Raw genomic sequence first — 24,072 nt, 5'->3', positions numbered from 1 at the left:
CTTTCTCCCATTCTGAGGGTTATCTTTTCATCTTGTTTATGGTTTCCTTTCCTGTGCAAAAGCTTTTAAGTTTCATTGGGTCCCATTTGTTTGTTTTTGTTTCCATTTCTCTAGGAGATGGGTCAAAAAGGATATTGCTGTGATTTATATCATAAAGTGTTCTTCCTATGTTTTCCTCTAAGAGTTTTATAGTGTCTGGCCTTACATTTAGGTCTTTAATCCATTTTGAGGTTATTTTTGTGTACGGTGTTAGGGAGTGTTTCAATTTCATTCTTTTACATGTAGCTGTCCAGTTTTCCCAGCACCACTTATTGAAGAGGCTGTATTTTCTCCATTGTACATTCTTGGCTCCTTTATCAAAGATAAGGTGACCATATACGCGTGGGTTTATCTCTGGGCCTTCTATCCTGTTCCACTGATCTATATTTCTGCTTTTGTGCCAGGACCATACTGTCTTGATTACTGTAGCTTTGTAGTATAGTCTGAAGTCCGGGAGCTGATTCCTCCAACTCCTTTTTTCTTTCTCAAGATTGCTTTGGCTATTCGGGGTCTTTTGAGTTTCCATACAAATTGTGAAATTTTTTGTTCTAGTTCTGTGAAAAATGCCATTGGTAGTTTGATAGGGATTGCATTGAATCTGTAGATTGCTTTGGGTAGTATGGTCATTTTCACAATGTTGACTCTTCCAATCCAAGAACATGGTGTATCTCTCCATCTGTTTGTATCATCTTTAATTTCTTTCATCAGTGTCTTATAGTTTTCTGCATACAGGTCTTTTTTCTCCTTAGGTAGAATTATTCCTAGGTATTTTCTTCTTTTTTTGCAGTGGCAAATGGGAGTGTTTCCTTAATTTCTCTTACAGATTTTTCATCTTTAGTGTATAGGAATGCAAGAGATTTCTGTGCATTAATTTTGTGTCATGCTTCTTTGCCAAATCCATTGATTAGCTCTAGTAGTTTTCTGGAAACATCTTTAGGATTCTCTATGTATAGTATCATGTCATCTGCAAACAGTGACAGTTTTACTTCTTTTCCGATTTGGATTCCTTTTATTTCTTTTTCTTCTCTGATTGCGGTGGCTACAACTTCCAAAACTATGTTGAATAATAGTGGTGAGAGTGGGCAACCTTGTCTTGTTCCTGATTTTAGAAGAAATGGTTTCAGTTTTTCACCATGGAGAATGATGTTGGCTGTGGATTTGTCATATACGGCCTTTATTAGGTTAAGTTCCCTCTATGACTACTTTCTGGAGGGTTTTTATAATAAATGGGTGTTGAATTTTGTCAAAAGCTTTTTCTGCATCTACTGAGATGATCAAATTGTTTTTATCCTTCAGTTTGTTAATATGGTGTATCACATTGATTGATTTGAGTATATTGAAGAATCCTTGCATTCCTGGGATAAACCCCACTTGGTCATGGTGTATGATCCTTTTAATGTGCTGTTGGATTCTGTTTGCTAGTATTTTGTAGAGGATTTTTGCATCTATGTTCATCAGTGATATTGGTTTGTAGTTTTCTTTTTTTGTGACATCTTTGTCTGGTTTTGGTATCAGGGTGATGCTGGCCTCGTCAAATGAGTTTGGAAGTGTTCCTCCCTCTGCTATATTTTGGAAGAGTTTGAGAAGGATAGGTGTTAGCTCTTCTCTAAATGTTTGATAGAATTCGCCTGTGAATCCATCTGGTCCTGGGCTTTTGTTTGTTGGAAGATTTTTAATCACAGTTTTAATTTCAGTGCTTGTGATTGGTCTGTTTATATATTCTATTTCTTCCTGGTTCAGCCTTGGAAGGTTGTGCTTTTCTAAGAATTTGTCCAATTCTTCCAGGTTGTCCATTTTATTGGCATAGAGTTGCTTGCAGTAATCCCTCATGATTCTTTGTATTTCTGCAGGGTCAGTTGTTATTTCTGCTTTTTCATTTCTAATTCTTTGATTTGAGTCTTCTCCTTTTTTTCTTTATTAGTCTGGCTAGTGGTTTATCAATTTTGTTTATCTTCTCAAAGAACCAGCTTTTAGTTTTATTGATCTTTGCTATCATTTCCTTTGTTTCTTTTTCATTTATTTCTGATCTGATCTTTATGATTTTTTTCCATCTGCTAACTTTGGGGTTTTTTTTGTTCTTCTCTCTCTAATTGTTTTAGATGTAAGGTTAGATTGTTTATTTGAGATGTTTCTTGTTTCTTGAGGTAGGATTGTATTGCTATAAACTTCCTCTTAGAAACGCTTTTGCTGCATCCCATAGGTCATCGTGTCTTCATTGTCATTTGTTTCTAGGTAGCTTTTGATTTCCTCTTTGATTTCTTCAGTGATCTCTTGGTTATTTAGTAGCGTATCCTTTAGCCTCCATATGTTTGTATTTTTCACAGATTTTTTCCTGTAATTGATATCTAGTCTCATAGCGGTGTGGTTGGGAAAGATACTTGATACGATTTCAATTTTCTTAAATTTACCAGGGCTTGATTTGTGACCCAAGATATGATCTATCCTGGAGAATGTTCAATGAGCACTTGAGAAGAAAGTGTATTCTGTTGTTTTTGGATGGAATGTCCTATAAATATCAATTAATTCCATCTTGCTTAATGTATCATTTAAACCTTGTGTTTCCTTATTTATTTTCATTTTGGATGATCTGTCCATTGGTGAAAGCGGGGTGTTAAAGTTCCTTAATATTATTGTGTTACTGTCGATTTCTCCTTTTATGGCCGTTAGCATTTGCCTTATGTATTGAGGTGCTCCTATGCTGGGTGCATAAATATTTACAATTGTTATATCTACTTCTTGGATTGATCCCTTGATCGTTATGTAGTATCCTTCTTTGTCTCTTATAACAGTCTTTATTTTAAAGTCTATTTTGTCTGATATGAGAATTGCTATTCCAGCTTTCTTTTGATTTCCATTTGCATGGAATATCTTTTTCCAGCCCCTCACTTTCAGTCTCTATGTGTCCCTAGGTCTGAAGTGGGTCTCTCGTAGACAGCATATATATGGGTCTTGTTTTTGTATTCATTCAGACAGTCTGTGTCTTTTGGTTGGAGCATTTAATCCATTTACATTTAAGGTAATTATCGATATATATGTTCCTATTACCATTTTCTTAATTGTTTTGGGTTTGTTTTTGTAGGTCTTTTCTTTCTTTTGTGTTTCCTGCCTAGAGAAGTTCCTTTAGCGTTTGCTGTAAAGCTGGTTTGGTGGTACTGAGTTCTCTTAACCTTGCTTGTCTGTAAAGGTTTTAATTTCTCTTTGAATCGGAATGAGATCCTTACTGGGTAGAGTAATCTTGGTTGTAGGTTTTTCCCTTTCATCACTTTAAATATTTCCTGCCACTCCCTTCTGGCTGGTAGAGTTTCTGCTGAAAGATCAGTTGTTAACCTTATGAGGATTCTCTTGTATATTATTTGTTGCTTTTCCCTTGCTGCTTTTAATATTTTTTCTTTGTATTTAATTTTTGATAGTTTGATTATTATGTGTCTTGGCGTGTTTCTCCTTGGATTTATCCTATATGGGACTCTCTGCGTTTCCTGGACTTGATCGACTATTTCCTTTCCCATGTTAGGGAAGTTTTCAACTAAAATCTCTTCAGATATTTTCTCAGACCCTTTCTTTTTCTTTTCTTCTTCTAGGACCCCTATAATTCGAATGTTTGTGCAATTAATGTTGTCCCAGAGGTCCCTGAGACTGTCCTCAATTCTTTTCATTTTTTTTCTTTATTCTGCTCTGCAGTAGCTATTTCCAGTATTTTATCTTCCAGGTCACTTATCTGTTCTTCTGGCTCGGTTATTCTGTTTTTGATTCCTTCTAGAGAATTTTTAATTGCATTTATTGTGTTGTTCATCATTGTTTGTTTGCTCTTTAGTCCTTCTAGGTCTTCTTTAAAACTTTCCTGTATTTTCTCCATTCTATTTCCAAGATTTTGGATCATCTTTACTATCATTACTCTGACTTCTTTTTCAGGTAGACTGCCTATTTCCTCTTCATTTGTTTGGTCTGGTGGGTTTTTACCTTGCTCCTTTATCTGCTGCATATTTCTCTGTCTTCCCATTTTGCTTAATTTCTGTGTTTGGGGTCTCCTTTTCACAGGCTGCAGGTTCGTAGTTCCCGTTGTTTTTGGTGTCTGCCCCCAGTGGGTAAGGTTGGTTCAGGGGATTGTGTAGGCTTCCTTGTGGAGGGGACTGGTGCCTGTGTTCTGGTAGGTGAGGCTGCATCTGGTTCTGTGTTTTGGGATGTCTGTGAACTTAGTATGATTTTAGGCAGCCTCTCTGCTAATGGGTGGGGTTGTGTTCCTGTCTTGCTAGTTGTTTGGCATGGGGCATCCAACACTGGAGCTTGCTGGCCGTTGAGTGGAGCTGGGTCTTAGCATTGAGATGAAGATCTCTGGGAGAGCTCCCACCGGTTGATTTTACATGGGGCTGGGAGGTCTCTGGTGGTCAAGTGTCCTGAACTCGGCTCTCCCACCTCAGAGGCTCAGGCCTGATAACAGGCTGGTGCACCAAGACCCTGTCAGCCACACGGCTTCTGAAATATAGTCATGTTCTCCATTTAATTTGCAGCTCCTTGTAGAAAAATGATCAGCCAACAATAAAGACTGCATCCGGGCAGCGCTCTCTGTCTCTGTCTGTCTCTCTGACTCACTTTCCCTCTCTCTCTGTATACAGTCCAGATGTCTCAGGAACCCCTTACTATCGCAAGGCTGTGTCCTTAAGGCAGCTTCTGGCATGGGGGAGGCAAGCAGAATGCCGACTCTCACTGATGGAGCCAAATTCTCCTAAGACCTTAAACTCTTTCCTAGATGTGAATCAGTTAACTTTCAAATCTTATTTGGGCCAGGAGAAGTGACTGGCTGACTCCAGTGTAGTCTAGTACCATCCAATTTATTGTTAAGAGTTGGTGGGTTTTATTGTTGTTTTTAACATAATCTGACTCCAAAACAAATTTTATCAACTGGGATTTCCTCTTCACATGTAAATACTCCAGTAAAACAAATTAAATGTAATGTACACAATGGGAAATAAAATCCTTGAATAGGTGTCAATGACATGGTTTGTCTCCAGAATGATTCTACCAACCTGCCCTCCTAGCGATTTTCTTCTCTTTATCCGAGGTGAATCTGTGCTGAGGTTGCCTGTGCATCTTTCTTGCATGGAGTCCTCTTCTGAGTGTAGAGAAAAGGAAGTCTGGTCCGTGTCAGTTGTACTGTCATGGTAACAACCATCGAAGGCCATGGCTTGAGCTGCATCAATACTGTACATTCCAGAAATCTGACAAAAAGACTTTTGTTAGTTAGTCATGAATATGGTTTTAGGAGTTGGAATTACAGTAAAAATCTAAACAATCAAATTTTAAAAATAGTTTTAATAAATACTAGAATGTTTGCTTATTTTAAAGAATAGAATTCTGGTTTTGCTTCTGGTGTCTGATTAAAAGTCATTTTCATAATAAATGGAAAACATCATCTTAGACATCCATTTTTAATAGGGATTTAGAGAGAGAGATATTTGAGCATTATACAAGTAAATGTATCACAACTATAATTGTCAATGTTTCCTAATTTAGTCCAGGCCTGACAGACTGTTACAGTCAATGTTTTTTTTTCCACAAAAGGGAACATTGTTTCAAATTTTCCTCTTTGTTTCTGAGTAGTATGAATTGTTTGCCCTAAGTTTGTGAGTTGAAATTGAATATGATTTATCAGAAGAGCAATATAAGCCAATTGGACTTGTTTTTCAATGTATTTTTCCTCTTTAGAGAAAACATGCCTAATCAGTGTGGGTTTTTTGCCCCAAAACAGAACAATATCATCTGGTGATCCATTTTTGCTTGAATTTGGGGTGGAGATAGGGAATGATTTTAGCTGCTCTTTTAAAATGCAAATTGACCAAGCCTTCCCACTTTTGCTGAAAAGTACCTTTAAATGATACTAACATAGCTCAATTAAACAACTTGAAATTGGTGTATTTTTTTGAAGGAGTGAGTTATCAATGCTTTCTGGCTCCATTGCTTGACTGAATCTAAACCATTGTTTTTCTTTAAGGTTTTACTCTGCGGGAGATAGTGGTTCTCCCTGATACAGAGCTGTGTCTAGGAAGCAGCTGTTACTAATTGCTTTCTGAGAAAACAAAATTTCTTTTTGATCTCTAGGGAAGTTAAAAAAGGAACAAATATGGACAGGCTACTACTGGTTGAAAGTATTCATAGTTCAAATTGGAGGCTGCAGAGTAAATTCTGCCAAAACGTGTATTTGGTTCAATACTGACTCAAAAACCTAATATTTTACTGAATTCAAGAGACATAAGGACTATTTTGTGCAGTCAGTAAACTAACCAGGGACCCATACTCGAATTATGTTGTCCCTTTTTGTTTTAGTTGTAGAAACTTTTCATAGTAAAATGGGTAAAATAAACATGAAACAACATTGAGACTGAATTACTAACCAATAGCCAATAATAACACTAATAATATATCCAACTCTGGATCTGAGGATAGAATAACTATGTACTGTCTCCTTGGTTTTGCTAGCCCCTCAGAACACTGCTGAGTCATCCCACTGGACATCCACACTTTTAACAAAAATGTCATTAGTATGTTAAAAAAAGACGTAATCTTCTTTGAAAAACAATGGTACCATTTTCTTTCTCCATTATGATAATTTAGATCTATAAAATTGGTTAAACCTTGCAGTGCACAATTTACCAGTAGGCTGCTAATGTCCACAAGTTTGTAAGTTGGTTGTTCCAATAGAAACAGTTTTAGAACTGGTCTTTAATTTTTCACTCCAGCTTACAAATAAGCACAAAGATAAGGCATATTATATCTAAAGTATAGATCTGACGGTTTTAGACTGAGTTCTAAGTCCTAGAATTAGGAAAACATTTGGATGAAGAATAAGAAAGAAAATAGCTTCCTTTCTCCTTTCTGGGCAATGGTCAATGCTAGGGACAAATTTTCCATGGACCTTGCTGTTCTCCCATCTCTTGGTATCTGGGGGTGGTTGGGACAGGTGTGTGATGGTGGTGATGGTGGTGTTGGGAGGAAATGAGCTTTGCTTAACTTCATGATTTCATAGGGAGGAACTCCATAGCCTAACATTCCTGGTCTTTCTCATCAGCCCTCAATCACTCTACCCTAGGGGTTTGGAAGAAGGAACTGGCACGTGTGGTTTTAGCCCTTTTGGAGTCACTTTAGGATCTGCATTGGTGTCCAGGTTCATTTTCTGCAATGAGGTATAGGAGACTGTCCTCACAGGGGAATCCTGAATTGTCTAGCTTCGCCAGTGACCAAGAGAGTAAGTACACTGAATACAGCGATGAAATATTAGTGGGACCCCCTGCTCACAGAACTAAGGCAATTTCTCCAAACTGCTTTACCAATAACAAAGGTAACATTATCACATCCATCAGTCTGGCTCCTACATCTCTCTCTCTCTCTCAAACTGGTTTCCCAACTCACATACAGAGGGGAGAGGTATCATTGATTAGCCCCCAAACCTACAGACATATCTTTCTTCCTTGCATCTCACCAGAGCATCCCACCCCTTTAAAGATCTCTCATCTCAAACAGCCTGTTCCCACTATCCCTATCAAAACTGCTACTCCTTCAGAGCATATGCTCTGGGCACTAATCACAATAAGAACATAACATTTGTGTAGCACTTTATAGTATGCAAAAATGTTAAATGCGTTTATTATATCATTTGATCTTCACAACAGCTCTGTGAGGTAATAGGGAAGAAATTCCACCATTTTGCAAATGCAGAATGAGGTTTAGGAGACAGCCTGGCACACAGAGCTAGGATATTAGGTTTGGCATCACTTCTGACTCCAAATCTGTGCTCTTTCATTTGTACCACAAACATATGAAGGGCAAGTAGGACATTTCTTTGAGATAATTGCTCCTTTGAAGGAGAATGCATAGAATGGTGGTTTCCAGAGGTTGGGAGGAGGGGGAAATGGGGAGTCGTTTAATGGGTACAGAGTTTCAATCTTGCAAGGTGAACACTTTCTGGAGATTGTATGGCAATGTGTATACTCTTAATACTATGAAACTGTACACTTAAAAACAATTAAGATGGCAAGTTCTACGTTATGTATATTTTACTACAATTGAAAATAAAAAATAATTTTTAAAGTGAACAATGCTTATTAATTCAAAAGAATATCTTCTGGGGTACACAGAAGATTGTGAACAACCCGATCAAGTGAAAAAGACATGCAGGTAGTGTGAGCACATGTGTTTTGTGGTGGGGTGGGTGGAGGTGAGGAGTCAAAGGACTGCATAGAGGTGGCCGAAATTACTACAGTGCCTCTGTCTTGGGTTCACCACTCCCCACATGAAAACAAAACAAAACAAAATAAAACAAGAACAAAATTCTTCTCCTCATCACACATTTATCTCTTTCACTTCACAGCTTATCTAATCATTGCTATTCACGGTGTGGCTATGGATTGGCAACAGCCGGGGCTTAGAAATGCAGACCCTCAGCTCCCACCCCAGACCTACTGAACGAAAATCTTAACAAATCCCAGGTGATGCGTACATGCCGATTACTGTATACTCGTCTAAAAGCTCCTGATTTTCTCACGCCTGCCTAGCGGTCACTGTGGATATGTACGTGACAGAGACTCATACTTCCATGCTGTCAACAAAAGAAACTAAAGCATCTGCAATGAAGCAAAATCAGTTTCTATGACAGCTTTGACTCAAAGGATATGAAATAAAAGACTGAAGTAGCATTACAGGAGATCTGAACTGCGATTGCAGCTCTGTTGGCTGTGGATCTCTTGGCAAATCACTTTACGTCACTAAAACTCTGCTGCTTCAGTTTAAAAACAGAGGTAATCATCTCCGCAAGGCCTACATCATGGAGTTGATATGAGGGTTCAGTTCGAGAAGAGGATATAAAAATGCTCTGAAAAGTATGAAATACTCTCACTAGAAGTATAAAAAATATTAAATAATGTTTTGGGTGTGTATAAATACTCATTATAAGAATTTCTTAAACAAATGTGAATATATCACATTAAAATTGTGCATATATATATACACATATACACACACACATACATATAGCAAACAAATTAATTTGATCGGTTAGGTTTCTGAAGTAAAATATCATGTGTCAGTTCTCATAATAACAGGAAGTTGATGCCCCACCCCTTTGTGAAATGAGGCAGGTAGAGAGCAATCTATCCAGATTGATAATGTCACAAGAAACATGTGATAACATTTAGTGCCCAGAAGGCACCTTATTCCCAGTACACTGTGAAGAGAAGAACCTTCCCTCATGCTCTACCACTCTCCCGAGTGACTAGGAAAGAAAAATAAATCCTAGCTCTTGGGGGAGAGCTATCATTGATTGGTTGAGAGCACAGCCTTTGGAGTCAGGGTGCTCCAGACGCAAATCCTGATTCCTCTTAAGCTGTGGGGCCTTGGTCAAGTTACTCTCCCATCTGCTCCTATTTCACCTCCGTAAAACAAAGGTGATAAAGTACCAACCTCTTGGGGTTACTTTGAGAATTAAAAGACATAATATGTTGGATGGTTAGCACAAAGCCAATATATAAGAAACACTCATTAAATGTTAGCTATTATTATTATCATCATCATCATCTACTTGAAAGGATGTGATTTGTACATCAACCCCTTCTTTTCAAGGGTTAGAGTCAGTGGAGGGGAGCACACTGAGAGAAGTTCCTCACACAGAAAATCTCTTGGCAAAGGTGAATGAGGATGCTGAGGAAACCAACCAGCACAGAGCAGAAAGAATAAAGTTCATTATCAAATTGTCATCACCCCATAAACTTGCATCTTGCCAAGGCACATGGACTTCATACAAGGGTTGCAATGCTGTCAGGAGAGGGCATAGATGAGGATAGTCTTTTTCACATTCCAGAAAGGATACAACAGTCAAAACAAGGCAATACCTTCCCTGTCTTCTTGAATTGTTTCCTCTCTTTCACTGTGGTGAGGTAGTTCACGGCTGCGTACTCAAGGACTGACAGGAAGACAAAGAGGGAGCTAACCCACAGGTACACGTCCACCGCCTTGACGTAGGACACCTGGGGCATGGAGGCACTCACCCCAGAGAGGATCGTGGACATGGTCAGCACCGTGGTGATTCCTGCCATTTGAGAACAGTGATGAGTTCAGTGACATAACCATTCAGCTCCAGGTGCTGGTGCTAGATGACACCAGGGGATACATTTCCAGATTGATACAGATTGATACCTGGTGATCAAAGGTGTGTGTGTGGGGGGCGGAATCCCAGCATGTTAACCTAGTACACAGCTTGAGCCTAAGCAAGAAACTCTCCTTGGATTTATCTTTCCATCTCTTTTTCTCACCCTCACCCCCATTGTCTGTGACGTTTCCTTCCCTCCAGCTAAGGTCTCCACGGAGTCAGACTTGTCTTTAAGGATCGATTGCTTCCCACCCTCAACTGGGCCTCTTTTAACCATCCCAGGAAGGTAATAATGTATTCAAGTTTTAAAAATTCTTCTGAGAAAGAAATTCTAAAACCATTTCCACTACCCTTCCCCATCATTTCACAACTTTTACTGTTCAGAAAGCGTCTTCATGTCAATCTTTAATCTTTCATTTGTCAGGGAGTGATCTTTAGTAGCATTAAAGATTGCTTTCTCTGTATTTTTCTTTCATATAGAATACTTACAAGCCATCGTTATTGGTATCACTTTGCCCCTTGTTACTGAAACTACAATTCAGTTGAGATTCAGAACGGAAGTGTGTTAGTGGAGGCTGGGTTCAGTGTAAATATTTACTAAGCAACTGCTAAATGCCACTTAACTTTTTGCCCCTCCCTTCCCTTTCCCTTGTTGTCCAGTACTCCCACCGCTTTCCTTCTCTTCCCTTCCTCTCCCTGACCACTGCCTTCCCCTTCCCTTTCCTTTTCTTCTCTTCCTTTCCCTTCTTTAATCCCTGCCATGGGCGTCAGAGGTAACGATATCAATGTTCTGGGGGACAATGGAGAAAGAAGTGACTGAGATTTCCTTAATAAAATGCCAGCCTTGGCGAAGGCTATTCTGTGTCTACACTAATTTCTCAGAGGCATACTGCAAGAGTACTGCCTGGAGAGAAAGTAAAGTATTGTAAATATTTGAAATGTACACTGGCTGGCATGGTTTTATTTATTAACTTCCCAACAGGGAAGTGCAAATGGAATCCTTAATGATTTTTATAAGTTGTGAGGACATTTTAATGTCAACAGACAGAGTCCCGAACAGCAGGAAGAGCACTGCAATTTACTCCTAAATGTACAGACACAGCACGTGGACAGCTTTCACCCACACATTTCTACCTTTTCAACAAATTCTATAATTCTGCAAGGTTCTCATTTGAGGGAGGCCCATATCAAAGACAGTGACAGTGCTACAGAGCTATTCGATTTCAAATTAAGTTTTTCCTTTGGACGATCAAAACCAATGCAATTTGGCAATTTGATAGTCGCCATAGGAGGGCCTGGAATCTCACCTTCACACTGATTTGAACTTCAGAATAAGAAACCTAAAAGCTTCTCTAGCACTTACCATTAAATGCAGGCCACTGACCCATTGAGTCTCAGGTTTCCCCAACAATGGTAATATCAATAATCTGTGTATCAGTGGATGCTGCTTGCATTCCTTGCTACATAAACATGGAGATGTGAAATTTTTATTAATGGATCAGGTGTATGTATAGCTGAAGCTGAGATTAATAAATAAAACTTGCTTGCCTTTATTGAATGTTTACCCACCACAAACCTAGGTAAATATTAGCCACATGTTGCAGTAAAGAAATATGAGTGGAGAGTGGCTAATTAGCCTGAGGTTGGTCAGGAGCAGGACTGAAACCTTTCTCTCTGAGTGTAGAACCCATGCTTTTTTCATGCAAACCTGTGGCCTCTCATTCTGAACCCGTAGAGGAAATTTCCTTTTGTTTTTAAGATTATAAACCAATTTCTATATATGGAGTATCTCTGAGACAAGATGCTGTAAAATTGAGTGTAGAATTATGTCAGGAAGCATGAAGGTACTTTGTGCTTTACAAGAGGCCAGAAGTCTTATTCCTGTCAGGATTTCCCTGGTAAAACTGTGAAAACTGTGAAAATCCTAAATGAACATTCCTATTTAGGAATGTTTACCTCATTTGTTCAAAAATTTTTAAATGTTTTCTCTCACTGGTTTTCTAAGATATGGAAGATAGAACTTGAATTTTTTTCAATGAACAGTAACATGAAGCTTAATGGACAAAATAAGGGTTTGGAAAAACACACAAATACATGCTTTTGTCATGTATTTTAAATTGATGACTGTTGGGTCAATAAAAGGGAATTGCATTATCTATATTTGCCAGACAGCAATAAACTAGCAGTCATTTTCTTTAGAAGGGTGCTTAGTCCAACTAATTTATGGTAGCTTTATTTATTTTTAAATCAGCATTCTAGACTTTCTTCTTTAAAAGGAGCAAACAAAGAGAGAGAGATAGAGGGAGAGACAGGGAGACTGGGGAGAAGGGAATGTTGAGTATAGGGAGTAAGGGGTGAGAAAACTGATATCTAAATTCCTAAAGCAATAGGACTTGGAGTGAGGAGTATTACAGCTACATTAACCACACTTACTTTGTCTTGAGCCACCCCTTAGAAATACATTAACCTTGACAAACTGTATTCCTTCCAAGCCCATTAAAGTTAACATCTCAATAAAGGAGTTTTGAATTATATGAAGTGACCATTTAGTCAAAGAAAGGTCCTGTGTTGGGATTAGAGAATTATTTTCCCACCTACTGAAATTGCTATGCATAGTTAGGAAAGCGTTAAGAGGCAATACTTAGTCTGGCCTCTGGGACTCAACTTCCCTGAGCCTTGCAGTTTCACTCACCATATTAATTCTTCAGGACACATATGAGATCCAAAGAGCCCTGCAGTTAGGGGAGAATTATTCATCTACCTTTGTGTTTCATTGGCTATTTTTTGCCATATATGATGGAGAGGTTCATTGACCTGTGTGAAAGCAGTAGGGCCTGCAGACGTCACTTAGAACTGTTGAGTCAGTTCACCCCTTCAGTGGCTGTGTGGTGGGGAGCTCTTTTGAAGGAATAGGTGTCTACATTCATCTTTAAATGAGTAAAAACATTTTCCCTGTAGGCTTAGGCAGAAGAAAAATATTAAGTGATGTGAGGGAGAGAAACATAGGCTGGATATCCAAATACCACTCTATGGCCAGAAAGTAACAACCATTATTCCACAAAGGTGGTGCCAGAGTCCATGGCACAGAAGTTCTGGTTACTTCTATAATGGTAAAATGAATAGCTCCTAAGTATTTACTTTTCCAGGTAAATGGGATATCCCCGTTAGACATTTTTCTTTATGAATGACTACATGCCTGAAAGTTTTGGTTGCCTTTCTCTGCCATGTTTATTTCCTGATAAATGACCCCATTACTTCATACATTGTACATGAATGGCATACCCCAGCAGAGGGGTCAAAACAGGAATGATGGAGGCAAGGAAAGAAGGAGGGAGATAGAAAGGAGAGGAGAACCCTCCATGAGGGTTAAAACATCCTTGAACAGCTCGTAATAGTCTCACACCAAATCGAATAGAAACATAGAATGGTATTTTAACCCATTACACATTCCAAGTTATGACAGCTATTATCTCTTATGAGAAGTGCCTAATCACAATTGATACTTTTGTGCTGTTCAGCTTCCATTGTTCTTTATCTGAAACATGACAAATGTGGAAGGGTCTTAACCAGCAAATGATTCATCCTCAATCAGCAAATGAACCCAAATGTGGAGGAGTCTTAATGAGCAATGAATCATCATTGTTTTCAGTTAGTAGCTAAAATATAGTTATTAAAAACATGGTGGGCTAAATACTGGTAGTTTAACAACTATGTATTGAGCACAAAATATGTGCAGGACACCGTGCCAGTCACGTAGGGACAAAAAAGAGGATAATAATGATCCTGGTCCTTAAGAAACTCATATTCTAATACAGGAGACAAGATGAGCTACCAACCCATCCCATAGCTGAACATGAAATAGAGGAAGTAGGGGTCTCAGGAGAGATACAGAGTGCTATGTGGTCCAAAGATGGGAGAGACCATATCTGCCTGGAACCATCAGTAAAGGCTTCTGGCTGTATAGAAATGGCTGAATTTGACACAGAAAGACAGGTAGGGAGGGCATTCTAGGCAGAGTGAGAGCCAGAACAAATATATAGAGGTGAGATAAGCAGATAGGCATGAGGGCCTGTTTGAGAACATTGAACATTCAAATTGGTTGAAGCTTATTAGGGCTAGTATGTTGGGGCAGGAGTATGATTGAAAATTTAGCAAATAAAAATACAGAACACTCAGTTATATTTCAATTTCAGATGAACAATGAACAGTGTTTTAGTATCAGTATGTCCCATACAATATTTGGGATATACTTATACGAAAACATTATTTGGTGCTTATCTAAAATACAGATTTAAGCAAGTGTCCTGTATTTTATCTGGTACCCCTCAAGGGGCACCTTGGATTCCAAGTTGAGTGTATTTACTCCAGTGGCATTTGAGATGAGAGTATTGTGATCACATTTGCGTTTTAGAGATATCACTCTGGTCAGAGGGTTGAACTGGGGCAAGAAGAGCAGGAGGTGAAGTAAGCTATGACAAGGCGTCTGCAAGCCCAAACTACATCTTAGTGCAAATTAGTAAGAGGTGCCCCTTCCTCTGGAGGACGTCACCCCAAACCATGTCCCATGGAGCTTGGGCTGGATTTCTGCTCTCTACTCCTCACTGGGTGCACTGAAAAATTAGGAGTTTGGGATTAACAGATACACACTACTGTATATAAAATAGATAAACAGCAAGGACCTACTATATAGCACAGGTTACTATACATAATATCTTGCAATAACCTGTAATGGGAAGGAATCTGAATCACTTTGCTGTACACCTGAAACTAACACAACATTGTAAATCAACTATACATCAATAAAAGAAAATTTTTTTAAAACAGAGGGCAAACTATCTTTGAAAGAACTTGAAGGTGGTAGGGAGGAAAAGCCTGAGAGGATAGCAGTGTTCTAGGAATACTACAGTTCTCTTAAAAAGAAGGAGAGGGACACTTCTGATTTGTATATTATTTTACATAAATCTGCATAGCAATTTCCTAACCCTGAGGAATCAGATGTAGAAGCATAGAATTTCAGGGGCGACTTAAATGGATTTCAGTGTTCTCCATTCACCGCACCCTGCCCTGGAACCAGCTTTTACTGTTGACATTTTCAAAGTATAAGAGTTGAGCAGTCAGCTTCAGGGATCCCATTGAAAATCATATCCATAAACCTTTAGAGACTGAATGCCCTTCTCATTCTGTCTGGAGGGCTGGAAATAGGCCTTTAGTCTCCTCTTTTGGGTCTACACTGCCCTACTGCCCTACTGAGGTCAGGGCCAGGCTGCTCTGATGTGAAGGAACAGCCACAATAATTTAATTACTCATTCAGATAGTATGTTTCCTCTTGAAGACATTCAAGCCTCAAATGCTTGTAGATTGAAGCTTTTAATAGGGGAAAGAGGTGAACAAATTATTAACATTAATGACGATTTATGTCTTTCAAATGATCTTTTGAAGTATGCATATAATTTGTGAACATTAACTTAGAAATCACCCTTTCTGGAATGAATTGTGTGATAATTACAATGATTATGAACCACTTATGACAATCTTCTCTCTAGATAGAGCATTACAGGCGAAAGAACAAAATCAGCCAAAATGATAGAGTTCTGCCCCAAACCAGCTAAGAAGGCAGGTGGGATTGACTCTTGGGTTCCCGTTAAGTAACACGTTATCTAAGTGCTTAGCTTGGCAACTCCACTTTGTAAGGACTCAATAACTGCTAAGTGGGTCTGAAATCATTCCCGTAAATCTGTATGTGTGACAGTGGCATATAACATATGTAGATAGAGGAGATAATATACCTGTTAATGAGGCTGGAAATGTTTCTCCACCTGAAAGCTCTTGCCCACTAATGTGTCACCATACCTAAAATTCCACTGCAGCTGATTCTGATTTTAGCATTTAGATTACGCCCTAATTTCTAACTAGTGCTCATGTTTCCAAATTCAAACATCCCCCTCTCCAAGAAGTAATTTATTAAGGTACCAGTAGTATAGTGTGAATTGGTTTGAATTGAAATCTTCTGTGATGTATGGGTTTGTCAGGGAAAGTGAAATGAACTTGGGCAAGGGATAGGGAGGTTTTCAGTAACTATCCCTACTAAATCATCAGTCTCTTTCCCTCTCCACTTATCACCCTTTTTATTTACCTTCCTCGACATTTCTCCCATATTAACATTTCACAAAGGTGTGGAAAGACTTACCCGAGGAAACCCTTGCAGGAACAGCTCTCTGGTCAATCCAAAATGAAACCCAGGAAAGCATTACCATCAACACAGCCGGGAAATAGGTTTGCAGCACGAAGAAGAAAATATGCCTCCTTAGCACAAAGTTGATGAAAAGCCTATGGTACCAACCTATGAGAAAAAGCCAAAGTTTTCATCAGAACAGGCTTCTTCGTGGAAACCCCACACTTAGTGAAACAACCTGCTTCTTTAGACCCCAAGCTCCTAGGGAACATGGAACTTAACACACTCACCCTTGTTTACCCAGCACTGGCATAGGACCTGGGCCTGGCACTCCATCCAATGTTTGTTGAACTAACTGAACTGCAGTCTGTTTAATTATCTGACTCAAAGATCCTCCTTTAAATTTCATACCTGCTGTTCAGGGATGAATGGTAATTCCATTTTATGGGATGGCCTTTAAAGACCTTTCTCCAAAATATACTGTGTTTGCAGTGTTTCTGCAGGTGAGAAAGTCTTCAGTACATGGCTAATGACTGATGCGATAGCCAATAAACTATTTATTAGCTATAACAAATGAAATATTTTATGTGAAGGAAAAGATTCACAGTAGCTACTAGGTCACTGGATTCCAAGTTAGGATCCAGACAGCTAGGGATTCAAAGAAGAGCTAAAAGGGAGGGAGTATCCATAAACTATTTTTTATTATTTCAAAGTTTCATGGGTACCATTAATTTATCTATGATAAATCTGCCAAAACGTAGCCAAATGATGTTCTTTTGCTTGTTGTTGGAATTATATAAACTCACGTTGGTAATATTGATTAATTTGTGCTGATCAAAAGTACAAATTGTAGTCACATCCACACACACATTTTGTTCAGGTTTCCCTTTTCACATTGGCTGCAAGGAAGTTTAAAGCCATATATTTGGACCATCTATAGGACTCTCTGAGTGCCATTCTCTAATAACCACATATTATATTCTATAACATAACTTACCCTTGTTTTACATTTTTCTTTCTCACACATTTCTAATTAATATCATGCTTTATTTCACAATAGCTGTGATGTCAATCTTATTAAACCTTTTCTAAAATAAGGCAATGAATAATGAAATGATAAAAATGAAAGTATATCTTTTATAAATAAGTGGTAAGATTAATTTTTCTATGATAAATGCAGTTTACTTTGAGACAAAATTATTCAAATCACAGAGACTATAGGTTAAAAAAAATAAAACTAAATCATAGATGTTGCAAAGTTGGAGAACTCTTCTACTTCCTCAGTAGTAATTTCTTAGGTAACCCAAGATGGCAAACCTATTTAGACAGATTAAGTAAATATTTAGGCACTTAGTCTAATATATACACCTAGTCAATCCACACTGAATTGGCAGACTGCATGCCTAATATTCTACTCTTAATTAACTGCTGGTTACCCTTCTCTTTCCTACTTGTTCTGAGTTTCTCTCACCATCAGTTGATATGTTTCAGGAACACCAGACAATTTCATTACCAAGGGTAATAAAAGATACACTACATAGTACATTCTAAAATCAAAATATACATTTTTTAAGCTACTCAGTGTCTTGTATTACCCATGTCACAGCCCACTTCATTATGGTTTGCAACTGAGAATTTTGATTATGGTTGTAGAATGGAATAATAGCATCTCTGACGTTATAGTTTCATATAATTATTGTGAGATTAAAAGAGATAAGGAAAAGCTGTGAAAGTACTTCATAAAGAAAGACATTAATGCATATGGTTTTAAGTCTTGAAATATATTTAGGTAACGAGGTCCTTTTTTTTTTTTTTTAAAGATTTATTGATTGATTGATTGATTGCTATGTTGGGTCTTCGTTTCTGTGCTAGGGCTTTCTCTAGTTGCGGCAAGCGGGGGCCACTCTTCATCGCGGTGCGCGGGCCTCTCACTGTCGTGGCCTCTCTTGTCGCGGAGCACAGGCTCCAGACGCGCAGGCTCAGTAGTTGTGGCTCACGGGCCCAGTTGCTCCGCGGCATGTGGGATCTTCCCAGACCAGGGCTCGAACCCGTGTCCTCTGCATTAGCAGGCAGATTCTCAACCACTGCGCCACCAGGGAAGCCCGAGGTCCTTTCTTTACTCATAATTTTCTGAATTTTTTTTCTTTTTTTGCAACCGAGCAGGAGAAATGTTGCTCTGTCTTGCTGTTCTTCTGGGAAGGGGAGACTAGGGATGGTTTTGTCGTTGAAGCTGTAGCCAGGAAGAGCTCCCTTTACTAACCAGGAAAGGTAGTGCTGCTTTGGAAAGATGTGGAGCCCTCATTTTGGGTAGTGTAATAAATAGAGTGTGACTCCATTTTTCATATTTGATTTCTGATAACTTTCTAGCCCCACTTCCCCTTCTGTTCCACCCCTGGGCAAGCTAGGAGGAAAGCCAGATGTTCCCTCTTTGGCACTGGTGGGATGATCAAACCATGCAAACACTGCCCCATTTAAGGGAATCCTCACCCTAGCCCCACTTTCTAACCACCATAGAACCCCAAGTCAGGCACCCTTTGCTGTTCTCTCAGACATTTTCAGACCTGCTCAGGAGCCTGCCCTGCTCTCTCTAGAAAACCTCATTATGTGAGTAATAAATCTCTTTATACCCTTTTGGCATGTGTGTGGCATCACAATGACATACTTGGTTGATTGATTGATGATTGATTGATTCAGCTGCTATTTACTGAGCACCTATCATGCGCCAGTCACATTCGAGGTGAACAAGAGAATGAAGAGATGGTGAACAAGGCAGACAGATCCCTGCACTCTTTCTAGTGAGGCACTCAGACAATAAGGCAGTCAAATAGAGATGTATTTCAGGACATGGTTAGTGATGTGAAGACAAATGCACATGGGGAATGGTGAGGAGGGAAGTCTATTCTAGATAGGATGGCTAGGAAAGCATTCTTTGAGGAGATGATATTTGAACAAAGCTCTGAGCAAAATGAGGAAGCTGGTCATGAAAAGATCAGGGGAAAACATTCCAGGCAGAGAGAGAAAAGGCCAAAGCAGAAACCCTGCAGATGGAATAAGATGGGTGTGTTTGAAGACAAACAAGAAGTAGGGAGATGGGGCACAGGTAGTTGGTGAGGTCAGAGCCTTAGGCAGAGAGAGATCATGTAGGGCCTTGCAGGCCACGGTGAGAAGCTTAAATTCTGTTGTAAGTTTGGTGGAAAAACACCAGAGGGTTTTGAACAGAGAAGAATTGTGCTGTTTATGTTTTCAAAAGAACACTCTGTCTGCTGTATTAAGAGTAGACTGCAGGGGCCGAGAGGAAGCAAGGCATCTAGTTAGAGGTGGTTATATGACGAAGACAGAAATCTGTACGGATGGTCCCTGACTTAAGATGATTTGACTTACAATTTTTTGACTTTATGATGGTATGAAAGCAATACACATTCAGTAGAAACTGTACTTCCAATTTTGAATTTTGATCTTCTTCCCGGGCTGGCCATATGCTCTCGTGTGATGCTGGGCAGCCACAGTGAACCAGCCCCCGGTCAGCCCCAGATCACGAGGGCAAACAACCGATACACTTACAACCATTCTGCACCCAGGCAACCATTCTGTTTTTCACTTTCAGTACAGTATTTGATTAAATTACAGAAGATATTCAACACTTTATTATAAAATAGGATTTGAGTTAGATGAATAAGTGTTCTGAGCACATTAAAGGTAAGCTAGGCTACTTATGACATTTGGGAGGTTAGGTATATTAAATGCACTTCAACTTATGATGGATTTATTGGGAGGTAACCCCATCATAAGCTGAGGAACACCTGTATTGGAAAGGTAGAGGCGGCTGCCTATAAAAGAAGGATGATGTTACTGGCCAAATGGGATGCTTGTTTGGACTCGGGTCTTTCCACACGTACTTTGCAGACAGTAGATGCTCAATAAATGCTGATGAATTGTCCACATAAAATACTGTACCTGTGCTGCTATAGAAAGCAAATCCACTGGATGCACTGAATTCCTCGATGAAGAACTGAGAAAGTGAAATATGCTCGTCGGTATTTAGGGACTTGTTTCCATGTTTCCAGTACAGCATTAGATCCTCCTCATTGTAGGCATCTAAGACAAGAAAATAACATTCTTTTTATTGGAGTAAGCTCTTGTAAGTTCCATGAGGTCTATGACCATGTTTTATACAGTTCTGTATCCCTGGGGTCTGGTCCAATGTCATGGCTCTGAAATGTATGTTTGCCAATAGACTTCACATCTTCAAAAAGAAAAAAAAAACCTCCAAAAATTAGACCCCGATTACTGGCATAGTGTGGCAGCTTTTCTTGTGCCCATGTGACACATTAAAACTCTCCTGATAGCTGTTTCCATGTCTGTGTGCACCGTGATGTAACAGCAATGCCTTTCACTCACAGGTCTGATGCCAAGTCTTTAGGCCCCTTTAGTTTTGTAGCTCTATTGGATGAAATTCCAGAGTGAGCTGGGCTTGTACAGTATTTTCTTCTATAATCAAATACTATTATAGGGAGTTTCTAATGGATTTGGGGAGGAGCATCTATGTAGGAGACATCCATTGAGATTCCCAGCATTTTACCCACATTATGGAAAACTGCAGTCAGCTTTTAAGATATCATGTCAAAAATAGCTGGTGGGTCAAAGTAATTGACAGGGAGCTGGCTCAGATGCCCTCTGACAGGGCTTTGATTACGAGGTCTATGTCTAGAGCTAGGTTTTTCCAGGGAAACAAAGTATACTTAATGGAAGATTGGGATTCATACGGGAACATAAATGGCAGAGCTTTCTAAATCTGCCAGTCTCTGTTAATAGCATTAGCAAGAATACAACTTTTTAGGGAGCTATTCCTTTAAAATCATTGTGGAAACTGCAGAATATGTAGTTATCAAAGCATTTTTTTCCTTGAATCTTCTATCTTCTCATTTGAGAGACAATTTGCCATCATCATTCTCACTAAAAAACCAACCAACCAACCAACCAACCAACAAGCTGTTTTGGACAAATATATTTAACTTATATCAACATGTTTACATGCTTGTTAAGAGTATGCTTATTTATATGCAAGTATGTGATGGTGTGTTCAGACTACACATACTCCATAGGGAAGTAAGACTTACAGCTTTCCAGTTCAAGGGAACAGTTTTGAGTGTCAAGTGGAAACCTGCTGAAATCCATAAAGCACATTGCTGAAACAGTTATCCTATAGCAAGAATGAGAAAAAGAAAACTGCAGATCATTCAACCACATGGTCAAATAAGCAATGCAGCATTGAAGCTCTCTGACACTTTTGAGTGCCTTTCAAGACTAATGCAAAACAGGTGTTACCATCTTCTTTCCAAGTAACCCATAAGGAAGCAAACCCAGGAAGGTAGTTGATTTGCTTAAGACAAGAGTTAATGAGTGAATTCCTGCCCTAATAATTGTTTCTGATCTCACCATTTCCTGCTTAGCTTCCTCTATATTTCTGGCTCGGGTGTTTTCAGAAAAACACACTTCAAAGTGAGAAGACTTTTAGATAGATTTAAATATTTTCTGCTTTCTGGAAGATCCAAACTTAAATAGTTTCCAGTAATAAAGAGCTGGAATGGTGGTATTAAAACCCTATGAGTAAAGGTTTCTTTCACAAAGCAAGTTTACCTGAGGAAATTATCTTTCCAGGAGCGAGGGGAAAGCCTGGAGCATTTTCAGTTATAGATCTACGTGCTATTAAGCATGTAATTCAGGTGCTATTAAGTTGAAAGGCTTGCATACTGATGAGGACTGTTTTTTCAAATTTTATGTCCTTTTAGCTTTTCCTGGCTTCAGGCAGAGGCTGTTGAACTTTGGTACCTGCAATAGCAGATCAGAGGTTCCTTAAAAGGCCCCTGAGCAAGTCTGCAAAAAACAAAGGCAACAGCTGCTCCTACCCATGGTGTCCCCAAGTTAATCAGAGGAGTAGAACCATTTCATCTGCCAGGGGTTGAATTCTACTGTCAATAGTCATGCAGCAAAATGCCAAGCCAGGAAGGTGTCTGGATAACTTTGTTTCACAAAACATATTCATTTTGGCATCTTCCTTGTACTTTAAAGCTGGAAAGGACTTCTGAAATCTTTGAGTCTACTTCCTTCAGAGTACATACGAATAAATTAACCACCAAGGAGATTAGGCAGGCACTATTAAAGAAAAAATTATTCATGATACTTGTTAAAGAATGGTAAGGCAGACTCTATTTAGGAGGGCTACTATAAATTTTTTTTTTAATGGGTAAGAGAGATTGGGCTCAACTCCAAATATAATGAGTGGGAATTTATAGTGAAGGAAGAGGGAGTGGGGTGGAGGTGCAGAGGTCAGTGGATGAACAATTACCAAGAGGAAACATCAGGGCTTGGGGGATTCTGGCTAAATGGACCTAACAGGATTCTTGCTGAAGGGGGGCCAGGGTGATCAGATGTCAGCTGGGGGTTAGGGGGTGGATGAGGAACCTCATCAGATATGGAGGGTGATCAGATATTGAGAATGGGGGACCAGGGCCTAGGTGAGAAGAGAGTTCAGAGGAGACTGAGTAGAACTTGGTCAAAGAGAGAATCTTTGTCAGTAGACGGTGTCAGAACCAAGCCTGAAACCAGGTGACTGGCTGGGCTTTGACTGGCTCTGCTGTCAGCTGAAACAGCTGTGCAGACAACAGTTTTGAGTCCTTCTGTGTTGGGGGATCTCCAAGACCAACCTCAGGTTCAATGTTTCACTAGAAGGATTCACAGAACTCATCAAAGCTGTCATACTAACAGTTAATGGTTCATTGCAATGAAAGGATACCAGTTAAAATCAGCAATGAAATAAGATGCATAGGGCACGTTCCAGGAGAGACCAGGAGCAAGTTTCCAGCTGTCCTATTCTAGTGGAGGTAAATGGACAGTGCTTATTTCTCCTAGCAATGATGTGTGACAACATGCACGGACAATTGCCAACCAGAGAAGCTACGTAAGCTTTGGAGTCCAAAGTATATATTAACTGAGGGTTGGTCACATAGTCATGGCTGACCTTAGTCTTTAGCTCCTCCAGAGATCGAGTTGATACAGTGTGGCTCAAGGCCTCCGGGTAAACAAAGACATACTTATCAGGCAGGATATTCCAAGGGCTTGTAGGTTATTTCCCAGGAGCCAGGCAAGAGCTAAATCTTTCTTTGGAATGTGCAGGGTAAGGATAATCCACTGAGTTAATTCTCCAGTGGATATCGCCTCATCAAAATAATTAATTTAAATCAGTTGATTCCTTGGCCAGATGCTGCCATTCGGCTTCTGATTCCTGGTAACGCTTGATTCCAGCACTTATTAGAGGCCTATGTTACTTCTGATTTAAAAGTCCTATGGAAAGTAGTATTTTCCTTTAATTTCTTTTTTTTAAAAAAAAAGCATATGAAACGTCTGGTAATAGCACCTTTGTACTAAAGTGAGCAAGGTGTTTTTTTTTTTTTTTTTAAACATCTTTATTGAAGTATAATTGCCTTACAATGGTGTGTTAGCTTCTGCTTTATAACAAAGTGAATCAGTTATACATATACAATATGTTCCCATTTCTCTTCCCTCTTGCATCTCCCTCCCTCCCACCCTCCCCATCCCACCCCTCTAGGTGGTCACAAAGCACCGAGCTGATCTCCCTGTGCTATGCGGCTGCTTCCCACTAGTTATCTATTTTACATTTGGTAGTGTATATATGTCCATGACACTCTCTTACCCTGTCACATCTCACCCC

General features: G+C 39.3%; 1 protein-coding gene across 1 annotated transcript in view; it reads right to left on the bottom strand.

Moving 5' to 3' along the window:
• Window positions 1–4,949: 4,949 nt before the first annotated feature.
• Window positions 4,950–24,072, bottom strand: part of GABRR3 (gamma-aminobutyric acid type A receptor subunit rho3) — a 41,624-nt gene continuing 22,501 nt past the window's right edge. The window contains exons 5-9 of the mRNA XM_068545590.1: window positions 21,461–21,543; window positions 20,298–20,438; window positions 16,359–16,511; window positions 9,915–10,111; window positions 4,950–5,252 (exon numbers count right to left, since the gene is read on the bottom strand). Coding sequence (XP_068401691.1) covers window positions 4,950–5,252; window positions 9,915–10,111; window positions 16,359–16,511; window positions 20,298–20,438; window positions 21,461–21,543 — 877 coding nt within the window. The remainder of the gene's footprint in view (window positions 5,253–9,914; window positions 10,112–16,358; window positions 16,512–20,297; window positions 20,439–21,460; window positions 21,544–24,072) is intronic.

Source organism: Eschrichtius robustus, chromosome 6 (assembly GCF_028021215.1).
Source record: "Eschrichtius robustus isolate mEscRob2 chromosome 6, mEscRob2.pri, whole genome shotgun sequence".
Classification (NCBI taxonomy): Eukaryota; Metazoa; Chordata; class Mammalia; order Artiodactyla; family Eschrichtiidae; genus Eschrichtius; species Eschrichtius robustus.
The sequence above is the reverse complement of the archived record's forward strand: the minus strand, read 5'-3'. Positions and strand labels throughout refer to the sequence as shown.